The following is a 14,169-nucleotide window of genomic DNA, read 5'->3' on the forward strand; positions in this document are numbered from 1 at the left end:
CGAAGTAAAATGAGAACTAAGTTCATGTCTCCACCCTCATCCGAAGGGAGGTTTTCAACCCCCCCCCTTTAGGCTCTTTGATGCCCAATAAGCAGTAAATGAATTCCTAGTTCTTCAATCATTCTCTGAACTTTTTCTCAGGAATTTTTGCTCAGTTTGCAATTTTTAAAACAATGTCGACGTTTGCCCAGTTTGCAATTTTTAAAACAATGTCGACATAGAGGACAGGAGTCCGACAGCAGACACGATTTCAGGGGGAAACTGCACCAAAGGCCCTCTCTCTGTTATTAACTTGAAAGTTTGAAAAGTTCGCATTTTACGTGAATTATCTCATTTAATCCTTTCATTTTATTAGTAATCCCACAGGTCAGGTATGGCTACGAGGCCCAATTTACCGACGAGGGCACCAAATCTTTGTCAGATGACGTGTCCTAGTGACTCAGCAATCCGCGCCCCTAACCGTTTGGACGGTACGTTCACCACCGACCACCCCACACATTTGCCCGACCTCAGGGACCCTGCTTGCACCCCCGCCCAGCTACACGTATCTAAGTCGCCGCAGCCACGTTCCCTCGCAGCCAGGGGCTTTGTACTGGCATTTGCACCAACCTCATTTGCAAAACCATTTAACCGCGAAACGGGTTCAAGAGACATTTTCAGAGAGGTGGGGCTCGGCGGGGTGGGGAATCCTCTCCCGCTCTCCGGCGGGCGGGCTCCAATCGCGTTGCTTCATTCAATCCCAAACCTTTCCGGTACGAGCGAGTGCCCGCGCGCGCCAGGGCCACCGGAGCGCGCAGGGCCTGCAGACTTTGTCCTATGGGGCTCTCAGGGATATGGGCGGTGACGCCCCCAGCCCAGCCTGCGGCCCACAGAGGTCTGGGAGGGGTAGGTCCCGAGGCTCCCAGGAGAGCAGGGCAACCGGCGTCCGCGCGCGGCTCCGGAATCTGCTGCGGGAGGCGTGGCCAGCGGCCGGCATCCATCCAATGGGAAACGGCCACGCCCACGGCGCTCTCCTGTGAGGGATGCTTTAAATTTCCGGCGCCGCGGGGAAAGGGCTTCCAGTACCTGCGCGCAGCCCCATCTTGACGAGTCGTACGCAGCCATGCTCTCCGTCCGTGTCCCTCTCGCCACCATCGCTGACCCGCAGCAGCATCCCCTCCAGCTCTCGCCCATGAAGGGGCTCAGCCTGGCGGACAAGGAGAACACTGTGAGCGCGCAGGGGCGAGGGGCGGGACAGGGCGGCGGGGTCCTGAAGGACGCGGGCAGGCCTCTCACCACGCGTCTCCCTGCAGCCCCCGTCCCTCAGCGGGACCCGCGTGCTGGCCAGCAAGACCGCGAGGAGGATCTTCCAGGAGCCCGCCGAGCCAGTGAGTAGGCGGGCTGGGGGCGCCCGGCGAGGGGGCGCTGCAGGCAGGCGGTGCAGGAGGAGCCTGCTCTTGGCGCCAAAGCCTCATTGTCTCCTCGCAAACCCTACCCCCTCCCGGGCCCGCGCTGCTTTCCCGCCAAAGTCTCTTCCCGATCATTTACTACTTTACACATCTGGACATTTTCCCATTATGTCTCTACTATAGTCCTGCTCTGTTATGTACAGAACCCATGTGTGACAAGCGACATACATTAAACCGCATGAAATTCCCGATAATTGGACATACTTTGCTTAAAAAAAAAGACAGTTTCGTGGTTCGCCCTATACTTAACATTTTCCATCCTTTCTCCCCCAGCAGAACCCTAAGCTATCTGCCCCCAGTGTGGAGGAGGAACCACTTCTGAAAGAAAACCCCCGCCGCTTTGTCATCTTTCCTATCGAATACCATGATATCTGGCAGATGTATAAGAAAGCTGAGGCTTCCTTTTGGACAGCTGAGGAGGTAATCGGATTCAGGAACTAGGAGACTTAAAAGGCAGTTGGAAGCATTGCCCCTAACTCTAGAGGAAGACTCCTGCAGTGCCGGTTATAACTTGTGTGAAATGTGCTTTGCTTTCCTCGTGTTCCTCTTGGGAATGCTTGCCCACAGAGGGAGGATATTAGATGTTCTCCCTGGCAAAGTGCGTGAGGGGTATATTAATCAAGCGATACTAGTACACTTAAAGTTGAAGAATTACGCATATGTGTGAGGTCCTGCACGTTTGAACCCCTTGTGAACTTCTGTACTCCAGGTGGACCTTTCCAAGGACATTCAGCACTGGGAAGCCCTGAAGCCTGAGGAGAGATATTTCATTTCGCATGTTCTGGCTTTCTTTGCAGCAAGTGATGGCATAGTAAATGAAAACTTGGTGAGTTTCCAAAAATAAAGTCTACTTTTATGCATTTCAAGACTTAAGAGAACTAATAATTTTCTTTTTTCATCTTTTAAATTTTTCCACACTGAATGTGTATATATCTGTAAGCTAGTATTTATATTCCATGGCATTTCCTGTTCTATAATATACTTTGCAGTTATTTCGTCCTTACGGTATTTTTTCCCCCAACTGTAGAGAAGCTCAAAGACGATGTTCAGTGGTAGTAATAGATCTACAGCCCTGGTAGCTATCTATTTGCTCTCCTTTTTGTGGCTTGGCTGTTTTAATCATTTGGTTGCATATATGTCTTGTTGAGTGCATCCTCCTTGCGATGAATTAAAAAGAATGAATTGCTATTTCTACCTTATGATGATACAAAAGAGGAAGTGTGACGCAACCAGTGTTCATTGACTTGAGTTGCTGCTGGTAGATTTTCCTTAAACTGACCTTTGTGTTTTACCACTAGGTGGAGCGGTTTAGCCAAGAAGTTCAGATTACGGAAGCCCGTTGTTTCTATGGCTTCCAAATTGCCATGGAAAACATACATTCTGAAATGTATAGTCTCCTCATTGACACTTACATTAAAGATTCCAAAGAAAGGTGAGTATTTGGGTGGTGATATGCCAACATATTTAGGATTACCAATTGTTACTTTTTGAGATCGTACAGGGATAGAAGAATGACTCTAAAATGACCAAGTCAAAGAAATTCCTAGCACCCATGGTCCTGTCTGCTCTGAAGAAGAGGCCTAAATTCACTTTACTAGCCAGTCACTTAAAAACAAAGTTATGAGGTTACTCCATTTTCTAGAGGTGGAAATATAGTGCTGAACGTCCAACCTAATGCCTTCTAAAAAACATCCCTAGAGGCTGTGTCTGATGCCCTAAAACCTAGGTCTGATAGTTTTCACGTCTGGCAAATCTGTCAACCTACAACTTGAGCCTGGGGCAGGGTGGAAAGGGTGGAGGATGCAAAGTAAAACATAAAACTTGCCTCGTAAGGGGCTGTAACATAATATAGAAAATAAGACCTAGGAGTATAACTAGAGGAATTACATGATAGTGCAGAGGCAGCTGTGAACCATGAGATTAATTTAGGCACACAGCTGTTTGCCTGAAATTATAGTTTATATTGGAGGATAATAGAGGAGAAATATAGGTAGCCTCGGGCCTATTTCACATTTTCAAGATTGACTGGAAAGGATGGGAGAGTTAGAAATGGGCGTTTGAGTAGTCTAGATACTAAGGTCAGCTTCAGGACAAGAGCCTGTGTAGAACAGAAGTGGTGAAGCTGAAGAGTAGCCTCTTGTAGATGACTTGGAAGAAAGTGAAGAGGGAAAATGAGTAGTGACTTGCAAGCCTAGCAGGATTGAGGCGATTCATTGGGGGTAAAAAGATTTGAACATGTTTGTAGACAGAAATGAACAAAGAAAGTAAAGGTAGGGGCATGATGGGGATACATTATCAGAACAGGTAGGATCAGGACGGCCTGGTGGTTGAGTTTTGAAAGCCAGGGAGAGGCGAGACCCAGGTTGACATGGAAAGAGAATGAAAGGAACCCAATGGCCTGATGACCTTGGCTTCAGAAAACAAGGTCATCTGGGAAGGACAAGGCTGGACTGGGGAATCTGTAGACTCCCAAGGTGGGAATGGGGAGGAAGAGAGTAATAAGACCAGGTAAGTGTAGGGCCAATCGATTTGCTTTTCTGGCCTGGGATCAACATTGTAGCATAGAATTATAGCTGGAAGCAGTCTCAGGCTGTTTAGTTTATTGGCTTTAATTGCTTTATTATATACTTGTGGCATTTGTGGCCCAACTAATTAGCACAATGATAAGAGTGTGGGCATCTATTTAGGGAGATAATGGTCAGCATAGCTTAAACAGTCCTAGCAGTTAAGATTTTATAGTTCTTCAAAGTTAAAGGTAGGGCCTTTGAACCTTGTCATGACCTGGACTTGAAATAATTAAGCCAATAAATGCTCTTGGTGTAATAGACTGAGTTTTCATGTTAGTAGATCTTGGGGCTCAGTGTGAACGAATGGATGCCTAAATTTGTATTAACATAAACCAAATGAATGTTGAGATTTTTGAAAACACTGGAGGAAAAAACAAACAAGTAAAAAGAAAACATTTCAGTTTGAATCCCAAATTGGCCTTGGTCCCAATGCTCTTACCCAGAAGCTTAGGATAGGAGGTCTCTGCTGGAATTGTTGATGCTCTGTGTGCCTACAGGGAATTTCTCTTCAATGCCATTGAGACAATGCCTTGTGTAAAGAAGAAGGCAGATTGGGCCTTGTGCTGGATTGGGGACAAAGAGGCTACGTATGGTAAGGATACCTTGGCCCTACTTACCCCTGAGCTTCGTTTTCTAAGTGATGTTACTGGTTTGTTCCTATGAACACAAACAGATACTCACTAGAAATACTTTGGCGTTAACTCTAGGAGAACGTGTCGTAGCCTTTGCTGCAGTGGAAGGAATCTTCTTTTCTGGTTCTTTTGCATCGATATTCTGGCTCAAAAAACGAGGACTGATGCCCGGCCTCACATTTTCCAATGAACTTATTAGCAGAGACGAGGTGAGTCTAGTTCAGATGACAGGCTGACCTGCACCCCAAACACCTACAACCCTGTGTTCACTGGAGGGAACCCCAGATGTCAGATTGCCTTAAAAGCACATTGAACAAGTGGCTTCAACCATATACATACTTGGCAGAGAAAGAAATACTTTAGATAATTTGCTGAAATTATTTTACTCATATTCTCAATATACATAGGTATTGCTCTATAGGTGATGGGATTTTTTTTTAAGGGAAGTTTTATTATTTCTACCTGGTCTTCTGTGTGATCCTATTGTACTTCAAAGTTAGTTGGTGAGCGTCTCAGTGAATCTATTCTGATCCAGTATATGTCTTTGAATGCACTTGGATTAAAGTGCAGAAGGAAAAGTGAAGGTGCCCAGATGTTCCAGTGTTAAGTCCCACCAGCAATGGGATTTTTTTTTTAATTTAATTTATTTATTTTTGGCTGCATTGGGTCTTCATTGCTGCATGCAGGCTTTCTCTAGTTGTGGCGAGCGGGGGCTACTCTTCGTTGCGGTGCGCGGGCTTCTCACTGTGGTGGCTTCTCTTGTTGCGGAGCACGGGCTCTAGGCGCGCGGGCTTTAGTGTGGCTCCCGGGCTCTAGAGCGCAGGCTAAGTAGTTGTGGCACACGGGCTTAGCTGCTCTGCAGCGTGTGGGATCTTCCCAGACCAGGGCTCGAGCCTGTGTCCCCTGCGTTGGCAGGTGGATTCTTAACCACTGCGCCACCAGGGAAGCCCAGCCCTGGGATTTAATGCACTAAGACTTGCAGACGTGATTCACTCGAAATTGCATTCCCGATTTCCCAGACATTAGGTTTTAAATCTAAAAACTAACTAGCCTAGTCAGAGTTTTGCCTTTCCTGCTGGGAATAGTGGCGACAGTAGAGCTCAGGGCTCTAGAAAGAATGCTCTGAGTGCAAGTTCTGCCCAGTCCTTTGCCACCACACAGAGCAGCGAGGACCAGACCTGGCCTGCTGTCCTCTAGGGGGCAGCCCTAAGGCCCCTGGGTGGGACCGAGCCTGCCTAGGTGACACAGCAGCTGAGTCATCTTCCCTTCCACATCTTCCCTTCTTAGTCTGGCCACACAAGATGTATAAGGAGAATACAGACCAGCATAAAGCAGTTTCCTATTCCACGTTAATGCTAGAAGTCTGCTGGTTTGATAGTGACCTTAAACCTTTTCTTCTAGGGTTTACACTGTGACTTTGCCTGCCTGATGTTCAAACACCTGCTACACAAACCTTCGGAGCAGAGAGTTAAGGATATCATCGTCAATGCAGTTAGGATAGAACAGGTGGGTGGCGCGTGGAGGCCTCGTGCTTGCTAGAAGACCTCTTGATACTTCTGTTTAATTGAGAAGCTGTGTTCTGGTCCCTAGGAGTTCCTCACGGAGGCCCTGCCAGTGAAGCTCATTGGAATGAATTGCACTTTGATGAAGCAGTACATCGAATTCGTGGCAGACAGACTTATGCTGGAGCTGGGTTTTAGCAAGGTAAAGTATTGTGGGTAGCCCTCTGGTTCTTTCTGAAACTGGTGTTCCGTATTTATGTTTTGCTGTGAACCTTTTCAGGTTTTCAGAGTAGAAAATCCATTTGACTTTATGGAGAATATTTCACTGGAAGGGAAGACTAACTTCTTTGAGAAGAGAGTAGGCGAGTATCAGAGGATGGGAGTGATGTCCAGTCCGACAGAGAATTCCTTTACCTTGGATGCTGACTTCTAAGTGAACTGAAGATGTGCTCTTAGTTTGCTGATTTTTCTTCTTTTCCTTCTCATCAAAAGAGAAGAAAATCAGCTACTTGAACTGTATTAACCAGCTACACCATAAATCGCCCATAAAGTTCATTAATGGCATGTTTAAAACTGTGTAGCTACCTCAAAATCAATCCTGTTAATGCTAGTGGGGTCACCTAGATTGAAAGCGTAGACAGAAGCTACTCGGATTCTTACGAAAGATCTTGTCCATGTTTGGCGTTTGCAAGCAGGCTGGCTGTACGCGACTTCACCCTGGCTCTTAACAGCACCTTCCTTGGCCTCAAAGTGTGGGGAGTCAAGTGAGTTTGATCCATCAGGATTAGATAGTTACTACCACGAGGCAGTAGGAAGACATCAGACACACTGCTTCAGATTTTAAAGCAGATTTTAAAGTTTACTTATGATTTGTATATAAAACTGGCACTTTACGCACAAATAAACATAGTTTGTACTGTCAGGGTGAAGGCTTGATTTAACCTACATTTGTTGGTTTCTACACCAAATACAAAAGTTTTCTGTTTACCACTAACAGCCAATTCAAGGTTTACTAGGTGATCAAAGTAGGTTAAGCCTGTGTAAACTAAGGGTGTCGTTTTTATTCTTTCTTTCCTTTGATGAATTGAAGAGCTCTTGAACTCAATCCTGTGCACACTTAGGTATCAGTATCAGCCAGGTGGTGCCACAGAGAACACAGGCTGGTTCTGTGTTCTGTAGCCCACGTTGAGTATCACGGGATAAGAGATGTGGAGAAAGGAGACTCTTAGGTCATTAGGAACTGAAGTGTGATCCGGACTCACTGTGGGCAACCTGGGTGTGCCTGAGGGGCGGTATCATTTAATTTCTCAAATTGTATGTCCCCCAACTTCAAGTTAGTATGAAAGATCCTTGAAGAGTTTTCCTAGCTGGGATCCAAGATATTAACTTCGTAAATTGGTTTTCAAATTATCCTTGAATGAAAGGACCCACGTAAGATCTTTCTCCTATTGAGTGGTAAAACCAGGACTGAAATTGCTTCTCCTAAAAGTTGAGTGTTTATTCTGATTTTGTTTAATTTGTGTGTAAGTAGGTACTGTTGACCTAACGATTTGTACTTTACTTTCAAGTTAGAAAGTTGTTCTGCTATATTTTTTTTATATCATATCTGTAGTTCATACTTTTTTTTTTTTTTTTCCCTCTTTTCCTTTCTTTCTTTGCGATACGCGGGCATCTCACTGCTGTGGCCTCCCCCGTTGCGGAGCACAGGCTCCGGACGCGCAGGCCCAGCGGCCATGGCTCACGGGCCCAGCCGCTCCGCGGCATGTGAGATCCGGACCGGGGCACGAACCCGTGTCCCCTGCATCGGCAGGCGGACTCTCAACCACTGCGCCACCAGGGAAGCCCTGTAGTTCATACTTTGAAATAGTTACCCAGTATTATTTTGCAGTTCATAATTGATTGAGTGAATATTGTTCAGTGCAATTGCTCCTAGGATTTGCCTAAATGTGAACATCATCTACTGGATTCTTAAACTTCAGTAGAAAGCTAGTGTTCTGTGAATAATTAATACATGTTCCACTCAAATATTAATTTCAGAAGAAAGTATGAACTTAATAGATATATTTAATAGGGCTAGTTTGAATCAATCTGCCTTTATGTTCCCTCCCCCTCCAAAAAAGATGTTACGTGGAAGGTAATGCATGACACACCGATCCTTTGGCCACGTTTGTTAACACATTGTGTTGTGTGTTGGCTGACCACTGGCCTGTTCTGTCAGTTTTCTTCATTTATTGTATTAATATAAATGGTAAAATAGTCAATTTAAAAATTTCTGTAATATGGGACCCTTTTCTACCTTTTAAATTATTGTTATAAAGTTAATCTAGATTTTATGGTTCTTACACTTGTGCAACACAAAAATAAACACTTTGGCGTTGTCAGGTACAGGTGGCACTTGGAAGCAGATTTTCGGATTCTACCTCCCATTAGCTGTGTGATACAAGCACTAGCTTCTGCCAACTAAGACTCGGTTTTTTAATCTGTTTAAAGGGAAACTTTTTGTCTAAAGCATTTCAAAGTCCTGATATTGAGTACTGCACAAGTGTCAATGATTTAAATAAAACCGTTCTCATGTCAGTTCCTTGATAAAATTTGCATTTCGATTCAGGAAGAAAAAGCCAGGAAGTTTTCATAAATACTGAACAGGAGTTAATTTGCTTTTAGCAGTTCTGGGGAGGGGACTTTCCTCATGCCTGTCCTGGCCCAAGTATGTGGGAAGCAGGTTCACTTGAAAGATGATGCCCCAGAGCATCTGCCACAAACTGACCTATAGGGGCTCGGGTTGGTCCCTCTTGTCTATAAATGCCCTTTCCTGGGGCTATCCCACCCACCTTCACCTGTCCATTCCCAAATTAGCAAATTATTCATTGTGTGTCATCACTTCAGACATGCAGTTACTCATTGAGCGAACAGCAGCTGTCTTGCTGGGCACTGTTCTCTGTCAGGTGGGACTGAGGACGCAGCCACCCTGTGCGGTTTAGGTTTACTCGAGGAGGAAGCTGGATGCATAAGTAAATCCTGGTGTTAGATGGCGATGTAGTTCGGAGCCAAACCAGGGAAGGCGCCGCAGGGAATGCTAAGTGGGTGGGAACCTTTAGGAGCCGCGTGGTGACATTCCTTTTCCGTGGTAGAGGTGGGGATTGGGGGTGAATCTTACTGATTGTTGTGCTCCTGCCTTCCTGCGCTGTTGCATTAAGAGTCCTCCTCTTGGGGCTCCCCTGGTGGTGCAGTGGTTGAGGGTCCGCCTGCCGACGCAGGGGACACGGGTTCATGCCCCGGTCCGGGAAGATCCCACATGCCGCGGAGCGGCTGGGCCCGTGAGCCATGGCCGCTGAGCCTGCGCATCCGGAGCCTGTGCTCCGCAGCGGGAGAGGCCACAACGGTGAGAGGCCTGCCTACCACAAAAGAAAAAAAGAAGAAAAAAAAAAAGAGTCCTCTATTTCTTCTATGAAGGAGAATGTTCCCTTAGAAGGCACAAGTTTTAGGCGCTCCCTATCTCAGGGAGCACGCAGCCTCCAAGGATCAGCCCTCAGGGAGTGGCTGGTGGATGTGATTAATTTGAGCTGGTATTTGGGGCTGGATCGTGTCTTGGGTAGAAGTGTGCTGTGTCCTGGAGGAGTCTCGTGGGCAGCTTTGCCTTTGCACCCCAAGGGCACTCCGTGCCTTTATTATTTGATTCATAGTGTTGGGTTGGTCGCACCATTGGGTACTTTCCAGGCAGCCGTGCTCTAAGGATCATCAACTGTTAGAACAGCCTCCCAGTGGGCAGCCCAGGGTCGTGTTTTTTCTTGCCATCCATCCACCTGTGCCAGCTGCCCGTGGCCTTTCTCAGACACATCTCCGTACTTCACTTGGAGGGGCCTGCGTCAGAGTTAGTGTGGTCAGACCACTGAGTCTGAATTGCCTCTGGTATTAAAGGCTCAGGGGCCCCATCCCATACCTGCTGAATCAATCTTGGGGTGAAACTGGGGAGCCCACAATTTTAACAAGTTCCTTTTGGGAGGTTCTCAGATATTTGAGATTGGGATGGACTCCTACACAGTTCAGACCAGTGGTTTTCAGCTCCGGGTGTGCACTGCAGTCATTCACAGGCTTTAAAAAGCCAGTGCCTGGATCCCACTTCGCAGTTTCAACTGGATGCGCTTCCTGATTTGGGCTTCAGATGCATAGAGCCCTGGCACTTACGCAGGAGGCACATTTCATCACACCTGAGCCCTGGGGCTGTGCTCACGTGGTGTGGCCAAGTCCGGCTGCCCATAGCAGAGCTGTGAGAGGCTGCCTTTGCCTGCTGGGCACTGCCTGGCCTGGGATCCAGCCTGGAGACGGGCTCTGTGCAAAGCCGGAACTAGATGGGTATTTGCAAATGCCATCTGGCCAGCGAGCTTCCGGAGATCCTGATAATGGTTTAACTCTGCAGAGCAAGACAGTCCCAGCCCCTCAGTGAGTGGCTGCAGCTTTGAGGCTACAGGATTGCATGGCTTGGCCGATTCAAACCAGAGAAGACTTTGATAGGACGCCCCGTCACCCAACCCTATCCCCTTCTGTAGAGGAGGCTTCCCCTCCTGGTGTTGTACTCTCTGGGCACTTGGGAAAGAACACCATCAGTGATGTCGCCTTGTCATTCCCTGGAGTGGATTCAGTAACCACAACCTCCTCAGCTTGGTTCTAAAGACTAGAGTGGTCCAGCAAGATGGTGGGCTGAGGCGCCCTAAAGCCTCCCGCTCCAGACGCCTCCCAGTGAGAAGCCACAAACGTTAGATGGGCAATGACCTCCTGAGAAAGGGGGATCCACAGGTGCCGGGTGGGAACCTGTGCTTGGAGCAGCCCTTAGAGAAATCAGAGGATGAGGGACCAAACACCCTTGGGTTTGGAGGGAGGGATTAATCTGTACTAGGGGGAGTTAGAACCAAAAGAGCTGCACAAAGCAGGATCCTGGATGAAATGGAGACTTAAGAAATAATCCCACCGGCCCTGGGGGAGAGGCTGAGGGTGTTCATGTTTCTGGGCTCTGAAAAAATCAAAACCCTACGTAAGCCTGTGCCTCTCAGACTTGGGGTCTAGGAACTCACGAGAGATACATACTCCCAACCAAACTGCGCATGATTCCCACGTTACAAAACGTGCAGGGAAACAGACCACATGATTGTAGGAACAATGGGTATAAGAATCTCAAGAACTTAGGTGCATAAGATAATGTGTGATCAAAGAAAATGAAGTCAGAAGGAGAAAAACAAATACCGTTATATATATATAACGTATATGTGTGCTATATATATATGTGTGTAACGTATATGTGTGCTATATATATATGTGTGCTCCATATATATGTGTGCTAACACATATATATGGAATCTAAAAAAAAAACATGGTTCTGAAGAACCTAGGGGCAGGACAGGAGTAAAGACGCAGACCTAGAGAATGGACTTGACATGGGGAGGGGGAAGGGTATACTGGGACGAAGTGAGAGAGGCACCTAGAGGGGTGGGAGGGAGGAGATATGGGGATATATGTATATGTATAGCTGATTCACTTTGTTATAAAGCAGAAACTAACACCATTGTAAAGTAATTATACTCCAGTAAAGATGTTAAAAAAGAATCAAACCCCAAAGAACAGAACTATAAAGAATAGGCAGATTTTTAAAAAGAACCAGCTAGAATGTCTAGGAATACAACACTACTGGAATTCAAGCTCTTAGAGCTTTAGAAAATATCCTGCTTAGTAAGATTAGACACAGCTGATGAGTTAGTGACCTGAAGGGGTGTAGCTGAAGTAATTATCTGAAGGTCAGATGTGGAGCGTAGAATGGGGTTTTTTATGGAATGGACAATGTCAAGGTAGTAATGCAATTTCCCAGAATTGACTCGTCTTCACAATCCAAGTCCAAGGATGCCTCACCCTCCCGTGTCCAGGTGGTACCTCAGAGCGAGGTTCTGGGACCAGTGTGGGCTGGGCAGGTGTGACCTAGTGGCCGCTCGTGATGTGAGCGGTGTGAGTTTTGCAATTTGGCCGCACTGACCTGGGGACAAACCAGCTGAGGGCTTGAGGCCCTGATGGTAGCATGTGAAGAGACATGCGGGGCTGGTGCTGGACACACGTGGCTATGGAGACCAAGACCCTCTTAGTTTGGGCGTTGGGGCTGAGCCTTGCTGGGTGTGCTTGACCTGAGGATTCAAAGGACCTGCCCGAGGTTGCCTGAGACCCAGAGAAGGCCTGTAACTCTGCACCCTCTGAATCAGGTGGAGAATGGGGAGGGGAGTTGCCGTCCCTCCCGGCTCTAGGAAGATGGAATCTGCTTCGGGAGTGGGTAGGGCCTTGGAAAGGCTCGCTACCCCCTCTTCCTGCCAGACTGACCCCTGTTGCCCACAATCAAAAGTACCTTGACCACAGCCAGTGGAGTTCCAGACTGCCTGCACGGAGGAACTGGTTACTGCCAACCAGAGCCAGGCTTAGGACTCGAGTTTGGTTTGGACTAGGGGCAGCCCTGTTTTCCCCGGCCTTGGAGTTTAGGGTACAGAGAATCTGGGGCTGCTGCAGCCACCCCTCAACCATGAAGTAGGCCTGCATGCACAGTGGGTCCCACACATGGGAAAAGAGGGCTGATTTACAGAGAAACAGAGTCCTCATGACTTCATTTTCTGGATCCAGCCATACTTGAAGTCCACACCCCAAACTATTCACTTAAGTAAGCCAATGAATTCACAACAACTCACAGCCCTGAGTTCATTTGATCCACACCACCCTGGGGCAGCGAGGATTAGACCCATCTTACAGATGTGGCCTGGAGGCACAGGGAGGTCACATGCCTTGCTGGGGAAAGCACGTGGATATGGATAAACAGTGGCCGACCTGAACTCAGGTGTCCTGGCCCCATGGCCACCCTCTTGTCCCTTTACTAGTTGGGAGCTCTTGTTCCCCTTTATGAGGCACCCAGGCCTCCGCCCCGGTCCCGAGGAGGCGCTTCGAGGAGGCACCTTGTCCAGGGGACTGTGTCCTCGATCCCCTGGTCCTGCTTTCCCTGTGTGCCTGGCGCGGTGCGGAGGCTACTCTCTGCCCTCTCCTTGTCCCCGTGGCCCTGTGGTCTGCCTGGGCAGGAGCCTCCCCTGTTTTGTCTGTAAATCAGAGAAGTTCATCAACAGCCCAGGCTTTGGACCCAGGGAACCACTGCCGGCTGGCTTCTACCCAAGTCTCCCAAGTAAGGTTGCAGCAACGCGCCCTGCACTGCACCAGGAAGGCTGAGGAGAGAGCCGGGCACTCACGGACTTAGTAACAAGGTGAGTGGGAGCAGTGAGTGACCTTGGAGGTGGAAAATGGCGAGGTTCCAGCTGTTTCCAGAAAGCGCCTGGAGGCATGGCTGCCTGTGTGAGGTCTGGCTGTGCCTTCCCTCCTTCCCCTTGGGGTGGGCAGCCTCTCCTGCAGGACCCCAGGACGTGCTCCTGCCTCAGAAGGCTTGTGGATGGGCGCCCTGGTCTGCTCCAGCCTGCCTTGGGCCAATCCCACACGGATTGCAGTTGCTGAGCTGCATTTCCTCACCTCGGCGAGCCTGTTTCTGTCACTGCAGGGACAGTGGCAGCAAAGACTGGTTTTAGAAATTGTCACCGTGAGAACTCGGTAACTATAGTGCCTGGTGTATTTTTTAAACAGCTTTATGGAGATACAGTGTCAATGGTTTTTAGGCTACTACAGACTTGTGGAACCATCACCACAACCCACTTTATAAAGAGACCCCATACCCAACAGCAGTCCCTCGGGTTTCCCCTCCAACCCCCAGCCTTGGGAACCAATGATCCGTAGTTCTGTCTCCACCGGTTTTTTGAGACGCTCGGTAAACAGAAGTTATTAATGGAAAAGGCACTGCATTTTCTTTCTAAGACATCATTTAGAATATTAGACGCAGCAAAGAGGGAATGGGTCTGCCTCGCAGAGACAGATTTGATTTACGTTTCAGAAAGCTCTTCTTCCCTTGGCATATTAGAAAAACATTCTGCATTAAAAAAAAAAGATTCCTGACATTGCCTGG

General features: G+C 47.9%; 1 protein-coding gene across 3 annotated transcripts; it reads left to right on the forward strand.

Annotated features, from left to right (window-relative positions):
• Positions 1-1,102: 1,102 nt before the first annotated feature.
• RRM2 (ribonucleotide reductase regulatory subunit M2) lies at positions 1,103-6,582 on the forward strand (the record flags this gene model as incomplete). Of its 3 annotated transcripts, none has more annotated exons than XM_082672098.1 (10): positions 1,103-1,207; positions 1,293-1,379; positions 1,725-1,868; positions 2,158-2,274; positions 2,747-2,880; positions 4,513-4,607; positions 4,723-4,856; positions 6,049-6,153; positions 6,238-6,351; positions 6,430-6,582. In XM_082672098.1, the coding sequence occupies 10 exons, from the start codon at positions 1,103-1,105 to the stop codon at positions 6,580-6,582; spliced, it is 1,188 nt and encodes a 395-aa protein (XP_082528224.1). The 3 variants fall into 3 exon arrangements, with proteins under 3 accessions (XP_082528224.1, XP_082528225.1, XP_082528226.1); XM_082672099.1 differs by having other exon boundaries at positions 1,293-1,367; positions 1,722-1,868; XM_082672100.1 differs by having other exon boundaries at positions 1,293-1,367.
• Positions 6,583-14,169: the final 7,587 nt, after the last annotated feature.

This window comes from Grampus griseus (genome assembly GCF_964374135.1).
Source record: "Grampus griseus genome assembly, chromosome: 15".
Lineage (NCBI taxonomy): Eukaryota > Metazoa > Chordata > Mammalia > Artiodactyla > Delphinidae > Grampus > Grampus griseus.